At 35.4% G+C, this 26,828-nt stretch overlaps 1 protein-coding gene across 4 annotated transcripts in view; it reads right to left on the bottom strand.

The window, feature by feature from the left end:
• WDR35 (WD repeat domain 35) overlaps positions 1-26,828 on the bottom strand; it is a 77,219-nt gene that overhangs the window by 26,921 nt on the left and 23,470 nt on the right. For 2 of the 4 annotated variants that reach the window (XM_004028891.5, XM_055378765.2), the window contains exons 10-18: positions 26,122-26,307; positions 21,703-21,735; positions 19,965-20,025; positions 13,560-13,704; positions 11,284-11,353; positions 8,029-8,082; positions 6,326-6,435; positions 5,651-5,861; positions 1,603-1,683 (exon numbers count right to left, since the gene is read on the bottom strand). In XM_004028891.5, coding sequence (XP_004028940.4) covers positions 1,603-1,683; positions 5,651-5,861; positions 6,326-6,435; positions 8,029-8,082; positions 11,284-11,353; positions 13,560-13,704; positions 19,965-20,025; positions 21,703-21,735; positions 26,122-26,307 — 951 coding nt within the window. The remainder of the gene's footprint in view (positions 1-1,602; positions 1,684-5,650; positions 5,862-6,325; positions 6,436-8,028; positions 8,083-11,283; positions 11,354-13,559; positions 13,705-19,964; positions 20,026-21,702; positions 21,736-26,121; positions 26,308-26,828) is intronic. The other 2 variants (XM_004028890.5, XM_019021376.4) reach the window with 1 other exon arrangement.

Below are 26,828 nucleotides of genomic sequence, written 5' to 3'. Positions count from 1 at the left end.
AGGAGTTCAAGACCACCCTTGACCAACATGGCAAATCCCATCTCTACAAAAAAAAAAAAAACACACAAAAAATTAGCCAAGCATGGTGGCCTGTGCCTGGGACCCCAGCTACTCAGGAGGCTGAGATGGGAGGATCACTTGAGCCTGTGGGGCAGAGGCTACAGTGAGCCATGATGGCACCACTGCACTCCAGCCTGGGCAACAGAGAGAAACCCTGCTGAAAAAAAAACAATAGATATCTTTCTTCACATGTGTGGAAAAGGAAAAAATATTATCTGGTGGTACTGTATTCAAGTTAAACGGGCAATGAAATAAGTTCATTAGTTTTACAAGTCATATACCTTAAACAAGGACAAGAAAAGTGCTATCCATATAGAGAAGAGTCAGATAGTCAAATCTGGAGGTTACGTAATCCTAGGTAATAACAGCCCAGACTCCATTTTTGATGGTTGGCTGCTGACAGCTTTTAAACCTCACCCCTCCCTCTTCCCCTCTGCCTCACACGGGGCAAGCTAATGAGAAAGCCCAGATGCTTCTTCCTTTGGGGCGCCAGTGAGTTTCAAACCACATAAGCCCCTATCCATTAAAAGCCTCACCCCAGACCCACTCCGTAACTACTAAACAACAAAAACACCCTCAAGCCAGTCTCCTTTCCCTGTGCTCTCCAGCCATTTCTGACAGCTTGGGAAGCTTGCCCTTCTCTCCCCTAAAAGTTTCATTATGGAAGATACATTCTTGGTGTCCCTATGGTATCATCAATCTTTACATCCAAACCAAATTTTGGGTGGGGGCCCATCCCATTGCTGCATGGTGGTTATGATATAGAAAATGAAACTGGTTCACAATAAAATAGCCATAATTTACATATCAAACCCAAATATGATTTACATATCCAACCCAAACCTGTTCCAAATTGCCACTAACTTCTGGAAATTTTAAATCTACTATCTCAATTCAAAAACTATATATATATTACATAGAAAAAGTTAATGCTTTGGCTAAAATGAAGGTAAAACTTCTCTCAGTATATTCTTAGAGAAAAAAAATTCTCAAAGGATGGTCAATGTAGGCCAATGCAGGGGTTCAAAATCATGTCTTGAATTTAAAAAGAGAAAAAAGGATTATTTTACAAAACCTGGAAAAAATGGACAGATAGATCTCTAAAAAAAAGTTACTCAAGTATCTTAGAACTAGAAAAAGGCTAAACTCTTAAATATTTCTTCAGTACCTCGTTATTACTACAAAAACAATGACAACAATTAGCACTCATTTTTTTTAGCTCTCACTTGGCCGTAGCATTGTGCTCATTGCTTTTCACACATTATCTTATATAATAACAATCCTATAAGTAGTATTATTATCTGTATTTTATAAAGGCAATAACTGAGACTCATACATTTTTATCATCATTTTATAGGAAAGTAAAGTGAAGCTCAAAAAGATGGTGGCACCCACCTAAAGGCTGATTAATAAGAGAGCAGGGCTGGGCCTGAGATATATCTGACTCCTGGGTCCACACTGCTAACCAGGATACCACACTGCCTGGTCCAGAAATAATTCCCTGTCAAGCTAGCAACAGAAATGTAACTTTTTAGGAATTACCTTTAATATCTCATCCAAAAGAACAGATTTAATTTCTAAATCCTCAAAATTACAAATATATCCAGAGGTCTGAATGGGTTCCTTTAAAGACAAAAAAAAGTTATGTTTCATTATGCAAAATTTCCTCTCTTTTAACAAATCATGCTTTTAAATTTTATTATCAGAGTTTTCAGGTAAACAAAAGAGAGAATGTCATTAACACCCATATACCCATAACCTAAATAATTAGCATTATGGTAAATATGCTTCCTTTAACTTCTTGGCTGAAGTATTGTAAAGTAAATACAGTAAATTACGGACATCATGATATTTTACCCCTAAATACTGCAGTACATATCTTTAAAACATAAGAATTTTCTCTTACATGGCCACATTACTATGATCACACCTTACATAATTAATGTTAATTCCCTAATAGCATGTAATATTCAGTCCAATTTTCTCAATTAATAAAAAGTCATATAGCTTGAAAATTCTAATTCATGCAATTCAATATTAAAGTTAATTCTTCATAAAGCTGATAAACACTATATTTGTATGTAAGCCCATCTATCAAAGAAATCCCATACCACACTGAACAGTCTCTCCTCTGTAACATGAGCCAGAGTGCATTTCTGATATATCTCCTACTCTTAAGAAGATTTATTTGCCAATATGTAAGTGCATGAGACTGTTATATGTTTGTCTCTTACCTTAGTGTTATACAGGCTTGTTGAAATGAAGAATAGGATATGCATATTATAAAGTAAAGTAGCTGCCCTAGATCCTTGTATAAACATGTTTATCATTAGAAATTTTTTTTTTATTTTTGGCAAGACAGTGCAACAAAACAAGATAATCAAAAGATAAACTCACAAAAGTTGATCCATGAAAAAAAAAATACTACCAAAGAGAAAGGGAGAAAGATGGAGAGAGAGATCAAAAAATAAAAGTTTCAAAAATAATCTGATTATTAATGCATAAGTAAATACATTTACGTAATTCAGATTTTAAAAATTCAACTTCTGCTGGAATTAACCAATTTTCTTTAGTTTCCAAAATTCATTAGCTATCTATCCACACACTTCATTTAAATATGAAGTTTCAGACCAGCAGGGTCTCACCTAACCAGTATGCAAGATACTTCTTTTTATCAAAAAAGTAACCAAAGCTTTAATAATCTATACTACACCAAACAAAATACTGGCACCCTTATCCAGCACACAAGTCAGAAGGCCTCATAATATGTGCCATATAATGAGTGTCCTGAAGTACCCTTATTTGTCCTACAATTTTAGCATATTGTGATATACTGAGGTTTGCATATACCTAACTAAGTGAATTGAGGGATTGTATTACCTAATTTTAGCTAACTCTCACAAACTGGACAAGTGGCTTAAAAAGCTTCTTGCAAAGAACTTGTACATTAAAAGTAATATTAGTAATGCAAGCACAAGCAAACAAGGAAAGGCAGAACTGACACCTCTCTTACTCCTAGCACAGATTCTTGTGTCAGTCACATTACAATGTGAAAACAATGACAATCCTATCAGGTCTGACCAAAAGTCAGCTAAAAGGTCAAAGTTATCAAGTAGACTATTTGAAACATGAGACTTTTATCCACTAAGTTAACAAAACCTTGCTCTAAAATGTGCATTATGCTGATATACTAGCTAATGTAGCATTAGCATGAACCATAGCAATTAGCATGACTTAAAAAAATAAAGTTATGTCATCCAGTATAATTTATTTTTCTCATTCTTTTAAAATTTCTATTTTGGGGCATGATTCATAGTATATTAATATGGTAGGTCATGTAAATAATTTCTAAATAAATATGTATATATAGAGCATATATTCAAAAGTTTGGGAGCCCCTTTTTTGAAAAAGAAGCAAATGTACAAAAATGAGAGTCTGATTGATGAAATTATGAGATATGAAAGAAACATGAATATGAAATTGTAGTGCCAATGAGAAGGAACAGCCAAGAAAAAGAACAAAAGAGCGCAATCAGTACCTTCAGAGGGTCACTGGAGATGAAAATGATCAAGCAGGGAATATCAACATTAAATATTCATCTCCTAATTCTCAAAGAAAATGTGCTTTATCAGTGAATTAAAACTTTGCACACAGATGGCATCTTTTTCTCTCAAATAATCTGAAGATTTACAGCTTAGATAAAGGTATGAATCTAGAATTCTTAACAACACTCAAATGGATAAAAATATATTCTGTTATTAGCTGCCAAACAATAACTTATCTCCTAAATAATAATACAGGATACTATGTCCTTAAGGAACATACTATTAAATATAACTCAGCAGATCCTGTAAAACAGATCTTCCCTGCTTTGAAGAGATCATGTTCTTACATGATCAATAAGCAGCTAGAAAAGCAAATGAGCAGAGTAGCTAAACCAGCTTCGACCACAGTAAGCCAGTGTCCTTGTGAATGAAAAGAACAGAACAGCATCATTTATAAAGAAATCCAGACAGTGGGAAGGTTGTAAGAAATCCATCTAGCTCTAAATCTAACAGAAATCGAACTACATGCCAAACCAGAAAACAAATTCAAATTAAAAAACAGTATGTTTTTAAAAGGCTGTTCTGTTAAAACTACTTAAGAAACTCTTTCCACCAGGCAAAGATTTCACTTGGTACCAGACTGACCATGTGTGCTATAGACACATTATGAGCAGCCAGATACAACAAACATTCTCCCTTCTCCAGGCATATGATTTGTGATTTAGTATGAGCAGGGCTAAGGATAGAAAAAGACTCTAACGTTCAAAAAGTATTCTGCTCCCATCCTCAAGGTTATCCTGTGGATTACCTGTCAAATTCCCACAATTGTTTTGTGGCAAGGATTAAATTTCCCTTGGACCCTTGAAAGAAGCCCATGTTTACAGGTCAAATGCAGCAGCCCTGAATCTGAATGCCTTTCCTTTGAACTATTTCTCAGGGTCGAAGAATCACAAAGATCCTAAGACTTGCAAAAGCTTTAACAGAGCCTTTGAGAGCACTTTACATCAGGGCATTTTACATCCAAAATTCCTGAGTAGGGCTCAAATGGGGAAATGTGAAAATAATTTAGGATATTAAAGGGGCAAACAGTTTACCACTAAATAAATTACTCCAGAAACCCTTTGGCAGCTCAGGGGCCCAAGCATGCAATTTCTTCCCAAGAAGGAAGCTATACATGCAAACAAATGGAAATTAATGATATAAAGCATTTATTAACTTATTCCTTATTATTTACAAGAGTAGAGTGCAGCAGGAGTACAGAAAATTCCAAATTGAAAATCCATTACTAATTCAAAAGTCATTTAAAAGATTTATCTTCTTAATGATGTTTTGATTAGGTTACCACTCGGATTATTTTGTATTTCCTAAATACAACAGCTGACAGTTGGCCAGAGTAGACTAAGTGACAGGAAAATCCGGAGCATAGAAATTAGCTGATGTGAGCCACAAGCAGAAAATCAAAATGTAACCTTAAAAATGAGAACAAAGGGGGCTTCCTCATACCCAAAAGAGAGATTAATCCCTGCCTGCACTTGCATATTTGTAAGAATATCTGTGTTAAGAAAGAACACAGATTTGTGAACGATATGGTAAATGTAAATATAAATAAGACAAAGTAAGCACAGAATAAAGTGAATAAAGAGACAGAAAAGAATGAATGGACAAGGAAATTTGAAAACTATTTTTTTTATTAGGTTCTTTTCAGAAATTCTGGTAAATAAGACTACTGATTTTGTTTTCTTAAGTTTGACAAGGGAAAAAAAGACTAGTGACCATGGCTCCACCTTTTAAAAAGAACAGATAAATAAATGCCTAGGAAGTACCTTTCAGAGAAAGTAGAGAATATTTAATAGATAAGTATTTTCTCACCTAAGACCAAATATTTTTTAAATCCACAGAAATGTTCCTATTTATTTTCAGAAATTCATGCAGCCGTGTTGGCACTGCTATTCAACAAACTTCTTAAAGAAACAAAGGGGAATCATCCAGGTTTTTATATTTGGCTCATTATTTATAGACTGTTAACACTCATTTCTTGTTTTTACCTCAGGATCCAAGTTTCTGAAAACATACATTCTTGTCTTCTCCATCATTGCAAACAAATCAGGATTATCTTTGGCCCACTTCATATCCCAGACATCTCTTCGTTCCAATTTTAACAACTCTCCAACTACTTGCTGTCCCGTACTGTCTGTTACTCGAGCATCCAAGTCAAAGAAAGTCAGAACTCCTGAGATGTCTATGATAGCAAGACGGCTAAAAACAATGCAATTAGAGAAAAGGAAAAAACTATAAAATTACTATCAGCAATCATGAGAATAATTACCTATAGCCATTCCTCTTCAAAATCAGATTATCAGAAACCTGGAATACAGTAGAAATGGCTTAAAATTTTGTTAAATAAATTTGATACAAGATATGGACTACTCTCTATTTTGCTCTCTTCTGAGGAAAATGTATCCAGAGACGACACCAATTGGTATGAAATATAAAATAGTCTCAATGCTTTTAAGCTTTAAGAGTAAAAAATTATACTAGTACTTCCACACGCCCAATTAGAGACATTTAAACCAAATGCAGTATAAAATAAAACCATACTGAATTTTAAGACAAGTTCATAATAGACACGCCCATCTTTACATTTATTACATATAAATCTAACAATCCCAACTGATCATTTCTAAGTCTAACATCTACATGAGCAGAGTTTTCAGGCTTACCTAGAGTTGCAATTCAAGGATAACTGGTAGGCTCGACAATTAAGGGAATATTTTTGAATCAAACCAACATTAGGTAGACTGTATCTCTGAATGGTGCCAGATTCACGACCCTATGGAAATTACTTTTGATTACTTAAGCATATGTGTATCATAATAATATTAAACTACAACTATTTCTCTATATGTCTATACATTTGTCTTAAAACCAAAGTGGTGTCATAGCAAATTCTCAATTCTGATAATGAATCATGTCCTTAAGTACATATTTACCTACTAATTTAATTAAACCTTTTTCAAACAGCTGAAGTATTCTAATTTTTTTTCACGTAATGTTCAAGAAAGAAGTCAGAAACCTAGCACTTTGGCAATACACAAATTCTTACATCACAAGGAAAAAAAATCTAAAGTTATTTATATTTGTTATCTAGGTTAATATTCAGGGCACATTAAAAGCTAAAGCAAAGTACTTGTTGAGTTAAATTACATATGTATATGAAAAATCAACAGAAGATCATATGATATAGCTGTTACTGAAGGTCTAGGTTTTTATCCTATAGTCATCTATCTGATACTAGTTTTTAGCAAAAGGAAAGATGATCTGAATGCAAGGATACTATGAATATTAGTTTAAATAAGTTTAAAAAATAAAGCAGCATATAATTTTGTACACAACTCAGGGCAAATCTTAAGGTTGACATATCAACAGTAAGTACAATGCCATGAGAGAACTGTGGGTTTCAAACCCTTGGCTGCCTCAGGCCATGGCAGTGGGACAAAGTGGAAGCCTCCACACAGCCGATCTTTAACTCTCTTCTTTTTAATCAGAGAACCACTGCTTTTGCAGCATGAGTCTCATGAGGGCTTATCAGAAAGGAGGGAATACTATAGAAATACTATGCTCTTAAGATTTTTCCCCCCATAAAATTAGCTCATGGCTGAAGAATGTAACTAGAACTGGAATATATACTATTAAGGTTTTGTTTACATAATTCAAATGCAATAACCCCAGCAGCATTACTGTATAAAAGTAAACATTAATTTCTAAAATTAATATTTTCAAATCTCAGAGCTCAAGAAAAGACACTATGCCATTGATTCTATTTGAAAAATTCAGCTGAAATTTGCCATAGGCTTCTCTATTTTACTGGCTGGCAAACATGTTACCTCGTCATTCTAAGTCTTATGAAAGTGGCTGAGCCAAAGCACTTTCTCCAACATAAAATATCGGGCTACACAAAGGAGGAAACTTTCTAATACCTACTACCACCACGCAATCTGCCCCACCACCATGCAATCTTCCACAGGGCTCATTCCACTCAGTGTTAGAAACTGTAAGTGTACTCTCTCTTCTCGGCTGGTCATCCCTGTACTGCTTTCATAAATAGCTGTTTTTGCAAATGGTTAATTATTAGCGAGGAAAGCTTTAAAACTTTCTTATTTCTTATACTGAACTTATATTCAGGGTACAGTAAAACTTGGGGTGCCCATAAGATGATATTCAAAACTTTACTGTAATTTTTTTTTTCAGAGACAACGTTTCACTATGTTCTCAGTCTGGTCTCCAGTTCCTGGCCTCAAGCAATCCTCCTGCTTCAGCTTCCCAAGTAACTGTGATTACACACATGGGGCACACACCTGGCTCCTACCATATTTTTATAATTTAAACAATTATTATTCATAAAATAAGTTTTTGCAAAACTTACCACAATCAATATCTTATCTGATGCAGTTATGGCACAAATTGGATCCCTTGTGCCCTAAAATAAATTAATCAATCATTACTATTCAACAAACATTTATTGAATAACTAACCTGGTACAACGTAATATGCAATTCACTAAGCAGTCAATATTTCTTAACCAACATTTATTTACTGCTGAGCACCTACTATGTGCCAACCACTGAACTAAGCACTAGAGATACTCAGATGAAATCTTTATCCTCAGAGATTACTGAAAAGTCTATTGAGGAAGACAGTGAACTAAACACCTCATTGCAGGACAGTATGATAAAAGAAGAGGCAGAAACAGAGGTTATGACAGCGCAGAGAAAGGAGTACCTAACTTACACCAAGACAGGCAAAAACCTGAGCTCAGGCCTAAAAGAGAAACAGACAGCAGAAGGGCCAGCACATACTAAATTGAGGAAATGTAAGAAGGCATTGCACTGCAACAACCTGGACAAGTCTCTAGGGCATTACGCTTAGTGAAAAAGCCAGTCTCAAAAGGTGACATACTATATGATTCTATTCATAAAACATTCTCAAAGTAACAAAACTATAGAGATGGAGAACATATTAAAGATTGCCAGGGGACAAGAATGGGGCTGGGCCCAGCTACTTGGGACGCTGAGGCAGGAGAATCACTTGAACCCAGGAGGCGGAGGCTGCAGTGAGCCGAGATCACACCACTGCACTCCAGCCTGGGCAACAGTGCAAGACTCTGTCTCAAAAAAAAAAAAAGAAAAAAAAAACGAAAATGAAGAAAAAAGAGATAAGATCCCTTATGGTGATAAAACTAGATAAACCTACACACACACACCTATTAGCACATGTAAAAACAACCGAAAACTGAATAAGCTCATAGTCTAGTTACAGTACTGTGCCAATGTCAGTTTCCTGGTTTTAATACTCTACTACACTTACATAAGATGACACCACTGAAGAAAGCTGAGTGAAGGGACTCTTTTTGCTATTTTCTATTAGCCTACAATTATTTCAAGGTAAAATGTTTTTTAATAAAAAATTTTAAAAACCAGCATGATACATTCAGGAAATTTCAAGTTGTTTGCCACAGCTGGTATCTGAGGAATATACTGGGAAGTGGGCCACGGAGGAGGAGTAGTTGTGGCTATTTATACTTTATTCTGAAAAATATGGGAACTTACAGAAAGCTTGTAATTGGGGAGGGGAGGAACTATATGTAACATGATTAGATTTATATTTTAGAAAGGTTGCAGTGGCCAGAAGTATAATAAACGGATTGGCATAGTGGGGATGGGGAAAACTGAAAGTAGAGAAACGATTCTGTACTGTTCGATATGGTAGCCACTAACCTGATGTCACCATTTAAATGTAAACTTCAATTAATGATAGTGAAATACAATTTAAAATTCAGTTCTTCAGTTGAACTAGCCATATTTTAAGTACTCAATAGCCACATATGGCTAATGGCTACTGCACTGGAGAACAAAGATATACAGTATTTCCATTATCACAAGAAGTTCTATTGGGCAGTGCTGAATGGAAATTATTGCAGTGACCTAGGCAGAAACTAATGGTAGACCAAACTGATACAGAGATGGAAAGGGGAAAGCCAATTTGAGGGAAATTTAGGAAACAGAATCCAGAGGACTTGGTGATTTATTAGACGTGGAAAGCAAGAGAAAATGAGTTCTCATGATTCTTGCAAAGATAGTGAAGCCAACCACTGATATATAGAATATATATGCAGAAATGAATTGGGAGGGAAGCTGAGTTCAGCCTCAGGCAGATTAAACTTGGGGGGCTTTTGAGCTGCTCAATTTCTTGCTATCCAGACGGCAAGAAATATGTTATTCAGAAATTGAAAAAACTCAACATTGGAAATATACATATTAGAGTCATTGGCATATGATTAAAGGGGTGGATTTCATTAAGAACACTAAGAAGAGTGTATTCACAGGTTTTTTTAAAAAAGGTAGATGGCTTAGGGCTAGACATTAGGGAATATCACAATAAGTGATGCACAGATGAACCCTTGACAAAGAAGACTCAGAAGGAAAAGCCAGAGATAAAACCAGGAGTGTAATTTCATGAAAGCCAAGAAGAAAAAAGTAGTCATTAAAAATATTAAATGTAATGTGTAGATCAAATAATATAAAGACAGAAAAAGACCTATCAGACTTGGCAATTCAAAGTCTTCTGGAAACCAGAAAGCAATGAAGTGCAGATGGAATGAACAGTAGGGGAAAGATGAATACAGAATAGTCTTTCAAGAAACTCAGCTATGAAAGGAGGAAGAGAGAAGGTAGTAGCTGGAACAAAATACGTGGTTGACAATGGAAACTTCTGTTGTTTTTAAGATGGCATCTATTTTAATTTATGTGAGGGTACAGGAGAAAAGCTGGTTGATGATGAATCAATTTCCCAAAAGTTCCCTATTAAAGCGACTGTTTCTTATTCACCAGTAGATTCCCAGCACTTATTCCAATGTCTCACACTTAATAGACATTCAAAAAATACTTCATTGAAAAAAATGGATGGATATGTAGATGACTAGATGAACTCTTGCATATTCTAGTAGATACATCACTAGATCTGCTGTCGAAAAATTAAGCTTGCACCCTTGCTTTGTTACTTAATCATTTTATGATCCTGAGTAAATCAGTGAATTTCTCTATCAGTTTTCTAACCTGTAAGAGAGGAGATGACATGCTGATTGACTTACAGAGTTTTGAGCATCAGATAAGAAATGAGACAACAGTTTTATAAACAATAGGCACTACTTTACTCTGAGAAAATCATTTCAAAAGCTATTTACTGAAATAGCAAATTATATTAGTTTGTAAACAGAAGCACATTTTCATAAAGAAACAGTTAACTATATTATCTGCAAAATATATGCACTCACTAATACGCCAGGGATGACAGACCAATCCATGGTCAACTGATAGACAGATAAAGAGATAGACAGATGGGAAGGTGTGAGGAGGAGAAGAGGAGTTATGTTTTCCAACATTTTTAGATAATATGCTTTTCTAAGTAGTATATTAGCTACTTATCACCATCTACCATCTTTATTTTAGTTCAAGAATTTTTAAGATCTAGGAAAAAGTTTACAGAAGAGAATTTTTTTAAAGAATTGCTAAAATAATATCCTATTCACTGGAAACAAATTATTTTTCAGGTTTCAAAATAAAATTATAATATTTCAAATCTACAGATATTAACATTTTCTGGAAAAATTAAAATCACCTACTTGAATGGTTTTACTATAATCAAGCGCACCATCCATTGATCCAGAAGGGGTATCATCAACATGATAAATTCTGCAAAAAAGATCAGAATTTCAAAGAAAGTTTAAGTACAGTTTATACTATTTCATAATCTCTAGAATAAACGATTGGATAACATCAATTAATACTGTTATTTAATATAAAAATTCTGATTATTTTAGAGAGTTCTCAACACAGTTAAATCTTAATGAAGATAAAAATTATCTACCAGGTGTTTACTAGTTATATAAATGATACGTTCCTGAAAGCTGTACCAAAAACGTATCTGAACATTTCATCATATATTCCCAATGAATTTCATTAAGCCCAGAGAGACATTTTACCTTACCCTCCACCTGAACATCAGTGAAGAGTAACATCTAATTCACTAACTTTCTCTGTTGTTTCTCCATAATTTCTCTTCTATCAATGTGTTTAATAAAAGTAAAATTTAAGTGGATTTAGGAGGTTCTAATTAATGGAACTTCTGCGCTGAAGTAAACAGCCTTTCCTACCCTTTCCTGTGTTAGGAAGGGGTATCACTTTTGGACATCCACTGTCTCACTAGTACCTGTACCTGTATTATTATTTTAAAATAAATGTAAGGGGTACAAAAGTACAGTTCTGTTATATGGATATATTGAGTAGCGGTGATGTCTGGGCTTTTAATGCAACCATGACCCAAGTAATGTACATTGTACACATTAAGTAATTTCTTATCCCTTACCCCCTACTACCCTCCCACCCTTCTGAGTCTCCAATGTCTATTTTTCCACACTCTATGTCCATGTGTACACATTATTTAGCTTCCACTGGTGACCTTTGGCAAATACTTTAAGCTCATGTGTCTGTTTCCTCTCTGCAAAACAAGAATAATGAGCACTGATTAGATTTATGAAAGTGTCTGGCACGTAAGAAGTACCCAATAAATGTTGGCTGTTATCACCATCATCAACTGTACTTTAGAGATGAGGAAACTGAGTTCTAAGGGGAACCTACTCAAAGTTATTCAAACCAGTACACATATCCCAGACAGAAACATAAGGAAATGCTGCCTTCTTGATTTAAACTAATGTCATAATCTCTTTAGCAGCTATAAGACACTCTGGAGAGGCTAGGCTTTTTGCCTCAACTTTGTCCTAAGATCTACCTTCTCCCACAAGATTGCAGGCCTCTGCTTATTATTGCTACCACGGTAACGCCTACCAGCATGAGAACTACCACATACTGGCCAAAGATTCCTTCCAAAGACTCTTTCCATTTGGTCTTCCAGCACCACTGAGAACAAAAGATATAACATTTTTCAATCTTTTTTTCCTGCCTCCACATGAATTCGCATACTCAACATACTTTTACTGAGGATCCATCTCCTATCTTAGCACATGAGTGAGTCTTAAAGGGAAGGCAAGGGGAGTCTGCTTTAAGATCTCAAGGATGTGAGGGAGGATAATGATTTGAAAAAACACCTAGCATTTTTGTCATGACTGTACCACTCACTTCCACCAACACAGGACTGTGTCCCCATTAAGAATTCTTAGGTTAAAACATTCAACAAAATGCTTTACTTACAGGCTTAGAGTAACAACAGAAGAGCAGCAAACACAGAGTATCACTAATGGAGACAATATAACTTACAAAACACAGTAAATGCTTCTTCACTTACAGACTTACTGTGGGGAATCCCTCTATCCTGGCTTCTAACCTATCTACTATGGGGCAGAGCCCTTTTCACCCCACTTACTAGAAGTAATTCCAACTCCAGAATCCTTGGAAACCAGGGCAAGAAAAAGAAGCTAAGTCCCCAGTTCACCCCACCTAAAGACTTCTTCCATATGTGTGTCTAAAGGCCTGCCTCTCCTCTGGTCACTGATATTGGAATCACCCCACCCTCTTGGGAAAACCTATACCACTAACGTATAGGAATAAACCCTTAGTTAGATCCTTCGATCTCAAGTAAATAATCATATTTTAGTATAGCATATTAACTCTAATCTGGTGGGGAGGGTAAGTGAGGACAGCCATTTCCTTATAAAAACACAGCTTTCCACTCTTTATCTCTAAGGACTTTATTAAACCATGCTACTTCTCTTTTATTTTAATAAATTTAAACACATAAATTTTAAAGATAATCAAATTAATTGAAAAAACATTTCTACTAATCAAGACACTACAGTTATCAAGCATGACAATTTACAATTACTATGTCTGACTTCAATGTGATATGGTTGAGCTACTAAAAAGTATGTATCAAAAGATATACCTTTCTCTCCCTTCTTTTCGAGACCGTGTGATCTGATTAATTTCCAATGCTGTGAGCTTCTTTGCCACACGATATTGCCAGGTATAAAATGCTTCTTTCGAGGCTGCTATCACATGGGTTTTGGTCATTGCAACAAACAATGGTACTGTTAAAAATAACATTAAGATAATTTACAGTTACACAGAATTGCAGAATGCTTGTGCTGCAAAGGCCTTTAGTAATCACGGAGTTCAACCCCTCATTTTATAGACAATATACCCCCACATAGTCTCAAAATACCCACACACAGTCTCTGAAATCAGAAAAGAATCAAAAGCTTGTAGCATCATACAAAGATACTAACTCAAAATAAATCAGAGACTCAAATGCAAGAGCTAAAACCATAAACACTTAAAGAAAACTTGGGAATACACCTTTATGACCTTTGGTCAGGCAATAATTGGCTTCTTAGATATGACACCAAAAACACAAATGACAAAAGAAAAATTAGACTTCATTAAAATTAAAAACATTTGTGCTTCAAAGGACACTATCAAGAAAGTAAAGACAACCCATAGAATGGGAGAAAATATTTGCAAATCATGTATCTGAAAAGAAATTTTATCTAGAAAATATAAAGAACTCTTACAACTCAATAATAAAGACAAATAGCCCAATTTAAAAGTGAGCAATGGATACAAACAGACATTTCTACAGTGAAGATACACAAATGGCCAATAAGCACATGAAAAAGATGATCAACAACATTAGCCATCGGGAAGTGCAAATCAAAACCACAATGAGATACCACCTCACACCCACTAGGATGGCTAGAATCAAACAGTCAGACAATAACAAGTGTTGGCAAGGTTATGGAGAAATCTGGGAATGTAATATGGTGTGTTCACTTTGGAAAACAGTTCAGCAACTCCTCAAAATGTTAAATACAGAGTTACTATATGCCTCAGCAATTCCACTCCTAGGTATGTACCCAAGAAAAATAAAAACACGTCCACACAAAAACTCATATGCTGATGTTCATAACAACATTATTTATAATGATCAAAAGTAGAAACAACTCAAACAACCATTAATTGAAAAATGAATAAATAAAATCCCACTCCTTCCTCCCATCCCCACTACCAATTACTACCTGGTTCAGAGTCTCACTCTGTCGCCCAGGCTGGAGTGCAGTGGTGCGATCTCAGCTCATTGCAACCTCTGCCTTCCGGGTTCAAGCAATTCTCCTGCCTCAGCCTCCGGAGTAGCTGAAACTACAGGCACGCGCCACCACGCCCAGCTAATTTTTGTATTTTTAGTAAAGACGGGGTTTCACCATGTTGGCCAGATTGTCTCCATCTCTTGACCTCACCATCTGCCCACCTCAGCCTCCCAAAGTGCTGGGATTACAGGCATGAGCCACCCCGCCTGGCCACATCTTATATTTCTACTCTAATTTAGAAAAGAGAAATCTCCCAAGTCCCTTCCTAAGGAATATATTCTTCTAAACAAATAATTTTTAATATTCCTAATATGTATTGGAAATATATTCTCCTAAGCAAATAATTCTTTTCATCTGCCCATTTCTTAGAGAACATTTAATTGAGCTCCTACTGTATATGCTTTTATGAAGTAGATAGTCTCACCAAATCCATCTTATAGATAAATAAACAGAGGTTTAAAGAAGTAGAACAATTTGCCCAAGGTCACAAAACACAAAATAAACAACATAAAATTAAACACTCATACGAAGTACATAAAAGCAAAAAACTCCTTCACAGATTATACTACCTGTTTTCTAAATTCATGAACAATCAAAACAGTGTAAAACTTAATTTCTCTATTATAAATACTATGCAATGTAATCATTAATATGGCCGGAATAAAGACATAACGTTACTAGGAGGTACCATTTATAGAGTTCTTGCCAGAGTGCAGACAAAGGACATTTGAGGCAGCAAGAGACTTAGAAACTGAACAAAGAATTAGAAACTAGTCTGATGGTATGATATTAATTGAGTGGGTTAACAACTCAGGGATTCAAATTCAATAATTTTTATATGCTAAATAATTCAGTCCAACTGAGTAATTTTTTTTTTAATTCTTTTTTCACTGTAACTGTCAAGATTTTTTCATTCAAAATGTGTACTATTACCAACCTCTGGAGGGAGCTCAAAGCCTTTCTTGGAAGGAGCACTTTGCTGAAAGCCAGGCATGGAGACTGACAGCAAAGCCTCCAGGGTGCGCTCCTGCCAGGTCAGGCTGCGCTCTCCTTTCCCTGATCTGGTCTTCACTAAATCTTAAGAATTTGTTAAATATTTAGTAAATTCCACCATGGATACTCTAATGCTGGTAACTATTATGCCCTTAGTGTAATTTGAAGCAAGTTTGCACACCTTAACTGCTTTCTAATAAAATATCATTTTTTCCTAAGTATATAAAAGCATTCTTCCAACCAATGTTTACCTACAATTATAAATTACACTCATGTTCCTTTCCTTTTGATAGATCCTAAATACTCACAAGGGTTTATCATTAGCCTGATTACTTCAAAATTAAAATGTTAGTGGTTCAAGGTAAGAGTCAGACTTCTTGGATTCAAATGACAGGCACTTGTTAATTCTGTGGCCTTGAATAAATTATTTGTTCTCTCAGTTTACTTACTGTAAGTTGAAAATAATAATAATGCCAACCCTACAGAGCTGTTTGAAAGTTTAAGAGAGATAACAATATAAATATAAATACAATATAAATTATAGCATAGCACAGTGCCTGGCATAGAGTAAACACTTAATAATACTTTTAAAAGACAGTATTTATTGAATGTTTAAAAATATGACAGGCAGTGTTCTAAATATATATCACATATTAACTCACAACTTCCCTATAAGGTAGGCGTTATTGTCCTCATTTAGCAGATAAAGAAACTGAGGCATGTGAATTTGCCCATATCACACAGTTAGAAAGTAGTAGAGCTGGACACAAACCTGGTCAGTCTGGCTCCAGAAACTGCTCTTAACTACTAGAGCAGACTGACCCTCACTAAGGATTAAGAAGTATTAGTTAGACATGGTTGCTATTGTTCTTTTCACTTTTATCACCTACATAGGATTTTATAATAAAACCATATATAAATTCTCAGTTACTAAAAAAATTGAAATATATCTGAAAAATATGTTCTTTTGAATCAGTAAGGTGGTAATTTCAGCAAATTCAAATGGGTAGATAATCCTATCTATACATATTTTGCTAGATCTTTATTAAGATTCATCCCATCTAGACTAAGCTTCTAGGAAAAGCAAAACAAAATTTTAACAGATAGAATGTTTTAGGACAAGAACACAGCCAAGATGAAGGCCCTCCATGCCCTTTTTGACTGTTCAATATCTGAAAAGAAAAAAATTTGAAATATCTAGAAAGGTTATTGGATTTTTTTTTTTTTCTTTTTGAGACGGAGTCTTGCTGTGTCACCCAGGCTGGAGAGCTGTGGCACGATCTTTGCTCAGTGCAACCTCTGCCTCCTGGGTTCAAGAGATTCTCCTGCCACAGCCTCCCGAGTAGCTGGGATTACAGGTGCATGCCACCATGTCTGGCTAATTTTCGTATTTTTAGTAGAGACGGGGTTTTGCCATTTTGGCCAGGCTGGTCTTGAACTCCTGACCTCAGGTGATCTACCCGCCTCAGCCTCCCAAAGTGCTGGGATTACAGGAGTGAGCCACCATGCCCAGCTTGGAAAAAAAGTTTTTAAGAAAATAATTATGCTTTCATTAACTGAACTTTGTAATGCTAACAGGCAGTCATTACTAGCCAAGCAAGGATGTAAAATAATTTAAAACAATCTTGGAATTCACATATAAATAAAACCTGCTTGTAATACTTTAATGCTAAGGCATGAAATAAATGCCTACATCTGTAATGTTCACCCACTTTCCCATTTATTCATTTCTCAGCCCTTTCAAGTGCTGGTAAATTGAAATTTCACTGAAATGTTTTCATCAAATTAACTTTCTCTGAAATATATGGAAAACCTAGTGCACGTGTTAGATACCATCATTAGAAAGCTGCCCATGTGCTCCCACTAAAATGGCTGCAGCATAGGCAAACTGGTACTTGATGGCCACTTTCCATGCCTTCATTCCTCTGCAAATGCCGTTTTCTTTCCTTGAAATATCACCTAAAGAAATACTTTTTGAAACTCAGCTCAAATGAAACCTTCTCTAAGTAGAAAGATGTCTCTGATGTCCTTATGCACCAATAACCATTTACCTGGCACCTAGAGCAATACCTAGCACGCAGTAGGGAAGCAATAAATCACTGTTCAATGAATTAACTAGGTTTTAATTATTTGTTCAGAAATCCCACAGGAAATGTCATAATTAATTTCTTATTATTCCCAGTGACCAGTACAGTACCTGAAACAGTATATATTCATTGATAGTTTGCTAAATAAATGAATCATCATTTTTTATTTACATGATAGAAAATAAATAATTTCCATGCATTCAATAAACATTTATTATGGGCCAAGGCAGTGTTAGGTCATGGGGATACAGAAGTTAATTAGACGTAGATCTTTAAGAAGTTCAAAGTCTAGTGGGGAAGATAGACAAGAAAATTAGTAACCACAGTGCAGGTTAAGAGGTATTTTGGATGGAAGCACACCAAAGGTATTATGAGTGCTCAAGAAAAGAACACCAAAAAAGGATACCTAACTCTCATGTGTAGAGTATAACAGAGTCCCACAAACTACACTTCTATAATAATCTCTAAAGCTCTTTTTAAAGTTTCTACAAAAATTATAAAGAGGAAGAGTAGGTGGCAAAACAAAAATAATAAATTCTAGAAGAGTATCACTCATAGACTTTTTTTGTTTTAGCCTCTAGTCCTCATAAACATTTGGCATAGAAACTTTAAAAAAGAAATTTTACAGGATACGTATGAAACAAAAATGTTGAGTCTTTGGCTGTGTTCACTGTAGGCCAATGAAAGAACTGTTTGTTAAAATCTCAGCCAGCAAGACTACAAAAAAAAAAAGTTTTGAGACTCAAAAATACAAATAGTCATGCCCTCAAGTATTTGCCATTTTATGAAGAAGGATTTACATTTAGCTTTATTTTAAAAAAACAGTCTACTTGTGATAAAAATTACTTTGAGATTAACCCTATCACCATTATGATTCTATGTTAAAACTTTGGATATTAAAAGAAAAAGCATATAATCTGAAGACTGACAAAATTTACCTCTTAAAGACTGTTAACGCTTCTAATAAACAAGAGATATTTATGTGATGAGAGTCTGTTAATAATTTTAAGCTAAGCTTTTTAACAAGGAACACTAATGTGTATATATATGTGTATATAAATATATACACATATAAAACGTATAAACATGCCTATGTAGCAATGAATGTAAGACATGAAGTTGAAATGTGTCAATATATCTAAGTGAGTAGGTTATCAAGACCCTAAGCCATAGAGTATAAAGTCTTTGAGGTCATTATTTCTCATATTTGCTCTTATCACCCAAACACTTAGCAATTTTTTAAACAAACACTTAGCAAAATGCAAACACTCAAAAGGCAACAGGCATTAATACTTAATTGCTTAGGCTAAATGTCCAATATGAAAAAAAATGACTAGTTCTCAGGTTCTCAGGAATAATGCAATGGGTTTTTAATTTCTTAGATTTAATAATTTTTGCAATACTGTATCCAATATACTACCATACACATTAAAAGAAAATCATTACTTTTGGAAGTTACAGTGAAATGGCAACAAAATACTTGTTAATGATTTTTAATAATCTACTTAGAATAAGATTTGGAATTTTTAATAGGTTACTTTCATAGTTATTGGGTAGAGGGAATAGTAAATCTAAAGTAACATATGTCCTTTGAAAACAAAAAGTCAGGAATTTTTAAAACTGTCCCTATTAATAGACTCATTTCATTAGAAAAATCTGGAAAGGGCAAACTCACTTTTACAAGCAGCTAAAGTGTTTTTATGGAAGAGAGGTATTTACAAGCAGTTTATTAATAATGAAAGTAGTTTAATAGCAACATTCTTTCTATAATCCTCAGTTTATTACATACTAATCATTACACTGCATACCAATTCCTACACAATTATATTTCCCATTTAAAGCAAATGATGGTACTATAGCAGTTGTGAAATTATAATGGATTTTAGATAGACTAACCTTATAATTTACTGTCTTAACCAAGATACTTTTGAGAGTAAAATGGGATATTAAGAATTCTACCATGGTAACAGATATAAACTGGTACTGGATCTGACAAAGTAGGAAGTATGGTCATCCTCGTTTTAGAAAACACCATTCTAATTAATAATACCAGTGTTAGGTTTTTAAATTAGTGTTACAAATAAAACCTGATTGGAAAAGAAATAAATATTAACATTTCCTTACCAATATCAATGTATTTGGGATCCAAGGGTGTACCAATAGAATTACAAAGAACTAGTACAAACTGTGAACAAATAAAACAAAAAGTATCAGAACTCCTGCTTATGAATAGTAAAGGAAATATGCTTAATATATATCATGCTTATCTCTTTTTCAAGTATTGCTAACTGGGAAATAACTGATGAAACTGTTACGTGCAAAAAATAGCAGACAAAAAGAAAGATGATTTACAGCATTAAATATAAAGAAAGATCAGTTAATACTAAACCAAGGCTGCTTTCTCAATGTAATGGAACACTGTGGTTTTTAAGAAGACACAAGAAACACAAGTACTCTGGCTACTTTTCATCATTTATACAAGGGGTCTTCAAAAAGTTTATGGAAAATGTGTATTACGGAAAAAATAAGCACGGATTTAAAAATTGTTTGCATCAAAATAAACGTGCACTAACTTGTTAAAACATGTTTGAACAGGATCTAGTTTGAAGCACTAAGAAGGAGATGGTAGCAGTTTGAAAAAAAGCCCTGTCAAAGAAACATTAATTCTGCTAAAATTGAAGCAAGAAAAAACATCAAATTTATGGTGCAGCTTGAGTGGAAGAATGGTGAAATCATCAATCCTTTATGAAAAGTTTATGGGGACAATGCCCTAAAGAAATCAGCAGTCTACAAAAGGACAACTCACTTTAAGAAGGGACAAGACAAAGTAAAGATGAAACCTGCAACAGCAGACCATCCATGTCAATTTGCAAGGAAAAAAATGAATCTCATCTTGTTTCTGCCCTAATTGAAGAGGACTAACAATTAACAGCAGAAACAATAGTCAACACCATAGACATCTCAACTGGCTCAGCTCACACAATTCTGACTGAAAAATTTGAGTTAAGCCAACTTTCCACTCAATGGGTGCCAAATCTGTTGCACCCAGATCAGCTGCACACAGGAGCAGAGCAGTAAATGGAAATTTCAAACAGGTGGTATCAAGAACCTGAGGCATTTCTTCAAAAATTGCAAAAGGAGATGAAACATGGCTTTACCTGTATGATCCTGAATGCAAAGCACAATCAAAGCAATGGTTACCAAGTGGTAGAAGTGGTCCAGTCAAAGCAAAAGCAGACCGCCAAGAGCAAAGGTCATGGCAACAGTTTTGGGGGATGCTCAAGGCATTTTGCTTGTTGACTTGCTAAAGGGCCAAAGGACAATAATGTCCACTTACTGTGAGAATGTCTTGAGAAAGTCAGCCAAAGCTTCAGCAGAAAAATGCCTGGGAAAACTTCACCAGAGTCTCTCCCCACCATGACAATGTTCCTGCTCATTCTATTCATCAAACAAGGGCAATTTTGCAAGAGTTTTGGCAGGAAATCATTAGGCATCCACTTTACAGTCCTGATTTGGCTCCAGACTTCCTTTTGTTTCCTAATCTTAAAAAATCCTTAAAGGGTACCCATTTATCTTTAGTTAATAATGTAAAAAAGACTGCATTGACATGGTTAAATTCCCAGGACCCTCAGTTCTTTAGGGATGGACTAAATATCTGGTATCATTGCTTACAAAAATGTCTTGACCTTGATGGAGCTTATGTTGAAAAATAAAGTTTCTATTTTTATTTTTATCTGTTAATTCCGTTTTTCCATGAACCTTCTGAAGTCCCCTCATATTTCTATAGTTTCTGATCAGCTATAACCTCAAAACTCATTTTTATCCTATGATCAGCTATATAAGAGCTAATTTCATTTGTTACCGTTGCACCAAATGTCTCCATCTCGTTCTCCTCCTTTGAAGCAATATATAAATGACAGGAGAAATTCAGAAAAATTCAGTTAACTCAAAAAAGACATGATTCAACCTAATGAAAATGGCTTATATACAAATAATCATCAATGACCAATATTAGGAAAATAATCAAACATAATGCACATTTTACATCACATTGTTTTAAAGTGATCATTTCATTTTTCTTACCGTTAGTCTCTGTTTCTGTATCTTGTACTAAGAATACTATTCTACTTAGATGTTTTTCCTGACTAGAACAACAATTTCAAATAAAGCAGTTGTTTATGCGCTATTTACACAGACTTTTTCTTTTTTCAGCATTCGATTAAAATTTGTTTAATTACTCAAAACATCTCAGGTACCCCATAGATAACATACATCTACTATTACCCATAACATTTAAAAAAAAATAAAAAGAACTCATTGAATTAATTTCATAAATATAAACCAAATAATAAAAATCATATTTTAAAAAATCATAATTTACTCTTCCACTACTTAAAATAAGCTTATTTACTGCCACAAAATACCACAAATTGTATTTTTAATATATTTTTCATTTTTATAAGTTATACATGCTAGTAGTTCCAAAAATCAAATAGATCCACAAGGCTTCTTACTAAAAAATGGCAGTTCCCCCTAAGTTCCCATTTCCTGCTCCCTTTACCGATCCTTTTGCTATTACCTCCACAAATCTAAGTAACGTGTTTATACTGCTACTTGTTTTATTTCAATTTAGTCCATTAGCTCTTGCCTCCCCACTACAAATGACAAGTCTTTAGCTTTCTTTCATTCCCTTTTCCACCCCACCCCTACCACACAGGGCCACATTTCCATCCCTCTCTCTATTTTTAATACCATTTTGTCGGATCAGAATTTAGGGTTGAGTATGTTTATTATACTTCAATTAAAAGGTGTTTTAAGTTTAAAAAGGGTGATTACATCATTTTGACTATGTAAATGCTATTCACAACTCAGCCGTCAAGTGTATCATGATTTATTTTCTTTTCAAGCACATTCTGCTTTCTCTGTAGTTGATAATTGTATTTTTTCTCTTTGATTAGTCTTCTATGGCTTATTGCTAACACAAATCCCCAATTATCCATGAATTATGTATATCTTGCTGCAAGGGCTCAAATATGTCAGGTAGTCTATTGTTATCCCCTTAAATTTCTCTTGGAGCCTTCTGACCTCTCATCTGACTCACTGGACACACTGCACCATGGTCAGCTGGTACTCTCTTCCTCACTGGTGTCCACTCTACTATTTCTTCTGCTTTCTTGGTTTATTCCTCATTTTGTTAGACTATTTCCTAAAGTAACTTCCTAAGATAGGGAAGCTTGGAAGGGAAATTTTTAGTGAGTTACACATCTAAAAATGTCTGTATTCCACCCATTTATTTATTTATTTATTTATTTACTTACTTTGAGACAGAGTCTCACTCTGTCGCCCAGGCTGGAGTGCAGTGGCACATCTCGGCTCACTGCAACCTCTGCCTTCAGGGTTCAAGCGATTCTCCTGCCTCAGCTTCCCAAGTAGCTGGGATTACAGGCACCCGCCACCACACCTGGCTAATTTTTGTATATTTAGTAGAGATAGGGTTTTGCCATGTTGGCCAGGCTGGTCCCAAACTCCTAACCTCAGGTGATCTGCCCACCTTGGCCTCCCAAAGTGCTGGGCTACCCTCATATTTAATTAGTAGTTGACTTACAGCTATGGAATTCTAGATGGAAAACTATCCCTGCAAATTTTGAGGCAATTCTCCAAACCATTGCTGTTGACAAGTAGAATGCCACTTATGATCCTTGACGTTATGAAATCTGTTTTTCCTCTCTGAAAGCTTGTAAGATTGTTTTCTCCCCAGTGTTCTGAAATTCCACAATGATGTGTCTCAATGTGGAAATGTTTTTATTCACTGAGCTAGGCACTTCCAATCCAGAACGTCAAGAAAATTTTCTTGAATTTTTTTTTCATACTTACTCCCCTATATTTTGTATATTTTGCCTGTTCACTCTTTTTTTTTCTTTTTTCTTTCTTTTCTTTTTTTTTTTTTTTTTTTTTTGGAGACAGAGTCTTACTCTGTCTCCCAGGCTGGAGTGCAGTGGCATGATCTCGGCCCACCGCAACCTCCGCGTCCTGGGTTCAAGCAATTCTCCTGCCTCAGCCTCCTGAGTAGCTGGGACGACAGGCACACGCTGCCACGCCCGGCTAATTTTTTCTATTTTAGTAGAGACGGGGTTTCACCGTGTTGCCCAGGCTGGTCTCGAACTCCTGAGCTCAGGTAATCTGCCCACCTCGGCCTCCCAAAGTGGCCTGTTCACTCTTTTTAGAAATATTATTGAAATGCTAAGCTTCCCGGACTGGTCCTCTAATTTTATCTTTTCACCCCTATTTTCCACTTCCTTGTCCTTTTGCTTCACTTTACAAGTGTTTTCCTTCATTTTACCTTCTAATCCTCCAGCCAAAGTTTTCATTATGGTTATCATATTTTTAATTTCCAAAAACTTCCTCTTCTATAGTATCCTTTTCTTATTTTATGGATGTAATATATCTTAACTCTCTGAAGGTAATATTAATGGTTCTTACAAAATAATTTTTTTTTTTTTTTGAGACAGAGTCTCACTTTCGCCCAGGTTGGAGTGCAATGGCACGATCCTGGCTCACTGCAACCTCCGCCTCCCGGGTTCAAGCGACTGTCCTGCCTCAGCCTCCCGAGTAGCTGGAATTACAGGCTTGCGCCACCATGCCCAGCTAATTTTGTATATTTAGTAGAGACGGGGTTTCACCATGTTAGCCAGGCCGATCTCGAACTCCCGACCTCAGGTAATCCGCCCGCCTTGGTCTCTCAAAGTGCTGGGATTACAGGTGTGAGCCATCGCACCCAGCCCCAAAACAATGTTTTTCAGACGTGTCCTTCCTGCACAGTCTCTGCTTCTTCCAAGTTCTTTTCTACTTGTGTTTAGATGGCTTTCTCAAATGTCTGGCAATCCTTGTCTAACTGCTTATATTTAAGAGTCAGACATTGAAAAGCTGTTCGGAACAGAGTTGTCTATAAGTGAGCCTCACTGACTGGCGTCTTTACTGTAAGGTGATGGGCAGGGCTACTTCCCTGGGGACTCTCAATCTCAGTATCTTTAGAAGGCTTTTCTCTTGAACAGGTCGAATTCTCCTGAGAAGATTTCCAAACTCCCACCTCAAAGCTCAATGCTCGGCTGCCAGTGTTCTGGGAACCAAGTAGGAAAAGAAGACTGGGGTAATGTTGAGTAGCAAACTTTTAACGTAATTGTCCTGTTTTCAGCAGAGTTCCCCCACCCTCAGCTCTGCTTGATGCTCTTCAGCGCAGAGACTCTTTGATCCTCTCTGGAGAGTAAACCCCAGTCGTTGTAGGTGGCAGAAGGGCAGCTGCCTGTGGACTCAGTATAGAGGAGTGGGATCTCCTTCTTCTTAAAAAAAGTTTTCTCTTTTCTGCATAATCTCTGGTACTTCCAAATTGCTTTTATGTTTGTTTCTTTCTCCCACCAGGTATCCCCAAGTCCTGTGCCTCTTTGGGATTCCATGATCTAAGCCAGTTGCCTCTGTTTTCTCCCTGAATGGCTTATGATTCAGCTTTCTTAGGTCTGCTAAGGTAATTACCGCTAATCCACCTACTCTAACCTACAAAATGTTGTTGCCATTTCCTTTCCCTTTCTGGTCCCTATGGGCTTATGACTTTTTAAAAAATATCTTTACTATTGTTTAGCAAGTTTCAGGAGAGAACACCAGCAAACATGGCTGTTCAAAGAGTCACCTTTAACAAAAAACTCTATACTTTTTAATGGGGTAAAATAATTGATAACACAGCCAAAGACATTGGTAGTCCTTTTCAGAAATATTTACATACTTCTGCAAATATTTAAGTTGTTAGTATACTTTTTAAAAAGACATATTTATATTATTTATGTTATGCTATGATATATTAATTTTAAAAGCAATATAACTCCAAGGTAGATTTCTCAATGTCAAAAGCTACCCAAACTGTCGCAAGTGTTCATTGCTGCATAATTTCTTCAGCATTTATGCATAGTAGACATCTGGATGTTCATTTTTGCTCATGAAATTTTAACTTGAAAAGGGATTGCGGTATTTTAAATATATTTCAGAAACAAAAAGCTTCAGTATTGAACCAGTCAGTATGAATTGCCATAAGATTAGCAGCTTGAAGAAAAAAAAATCAGGGACACAGCATCAATGGAGTCACAGAGTTTTCCAAAATTGGTCTAGACCAATAGTGCCAACAGCCCCAATGTTTTGATGTACTTGCCAGTGTAGAGGCCATGCTTGAAAAGGTAGAAAACTATAACCCAAGCAGTTAGCCCAGCTATGTCTTAAGATATCAAGAAACACCTACCTGAGGATGATTTTCATCAGCTTTTGTAGCCAAAATGCAGAAATCTCCACAGGTAGTAATAGAAATGAGACCCTTCACATATTTAACATATTTTTCATTGTTTTTCGTATCCCAGAAGACAACACAATACTCTGGACGATCAGGTCTGGTATATGCATAAACTACAGTATTTGAGCAATAACCCCACTAGGAAGAAAGGAAGGAGGAAAGGGAAGGAGATTGAAAGGGAGAAGAATTATTTAGCATTAGGAAGGAAAATCACATTATTTTATTTCTACTCTTGAAATATTGCAGATATTTATCACTGCTGACAAAATATATTCTTCAGAAATAGAAGACAGATTCAACCTTTTATAAAAATAATAGAGATTTATAAAACAAAGAATGTGCTGCAAATATAAATTTAGTTTGTCTAACTTTCCTTATTTTAATTGGTAATATTTAAGCTTCAATGGCAAAAATTTTCAATAATCAATAATAGCTGCTGGAGAGGGGACAACAGGTAGCGTGATCCCTGTCAAAGTTTCAATTCTGGATCTCCAAGTCGAAATTCAAAAATAGTCACTTTGCCTTTTTACCCCCATCCATATTTTTTATATTTGTTTTTAGCAGAGTAACATATTCACATAATATATGGTCAAATAATCCTACCCGGCTTATTTAAAACAAAAACAAATGTAGAACCCCCTGCCAAATTTCCTCTCTCT

Source organism: Gorilla gorilla, chromosome 12 (genome assembly GCF_029281585.2).
Source record: "Gorilla gorilla gorilla isolate KB3781 chromosome 12, NHGRI_mGorGor1-v2.1_pri, whole genome shotgun sequence".
Taxonomy (NCBI): domain Eukaryota; kingdom Metazoa; phylum Chordata; class Mammalia; order Primates; family Hominidae; genus Gorilla; species Gorilla gorilla.
This window is presented reverse-complemented; position numbering and strand designations above follow the sequence as displayed.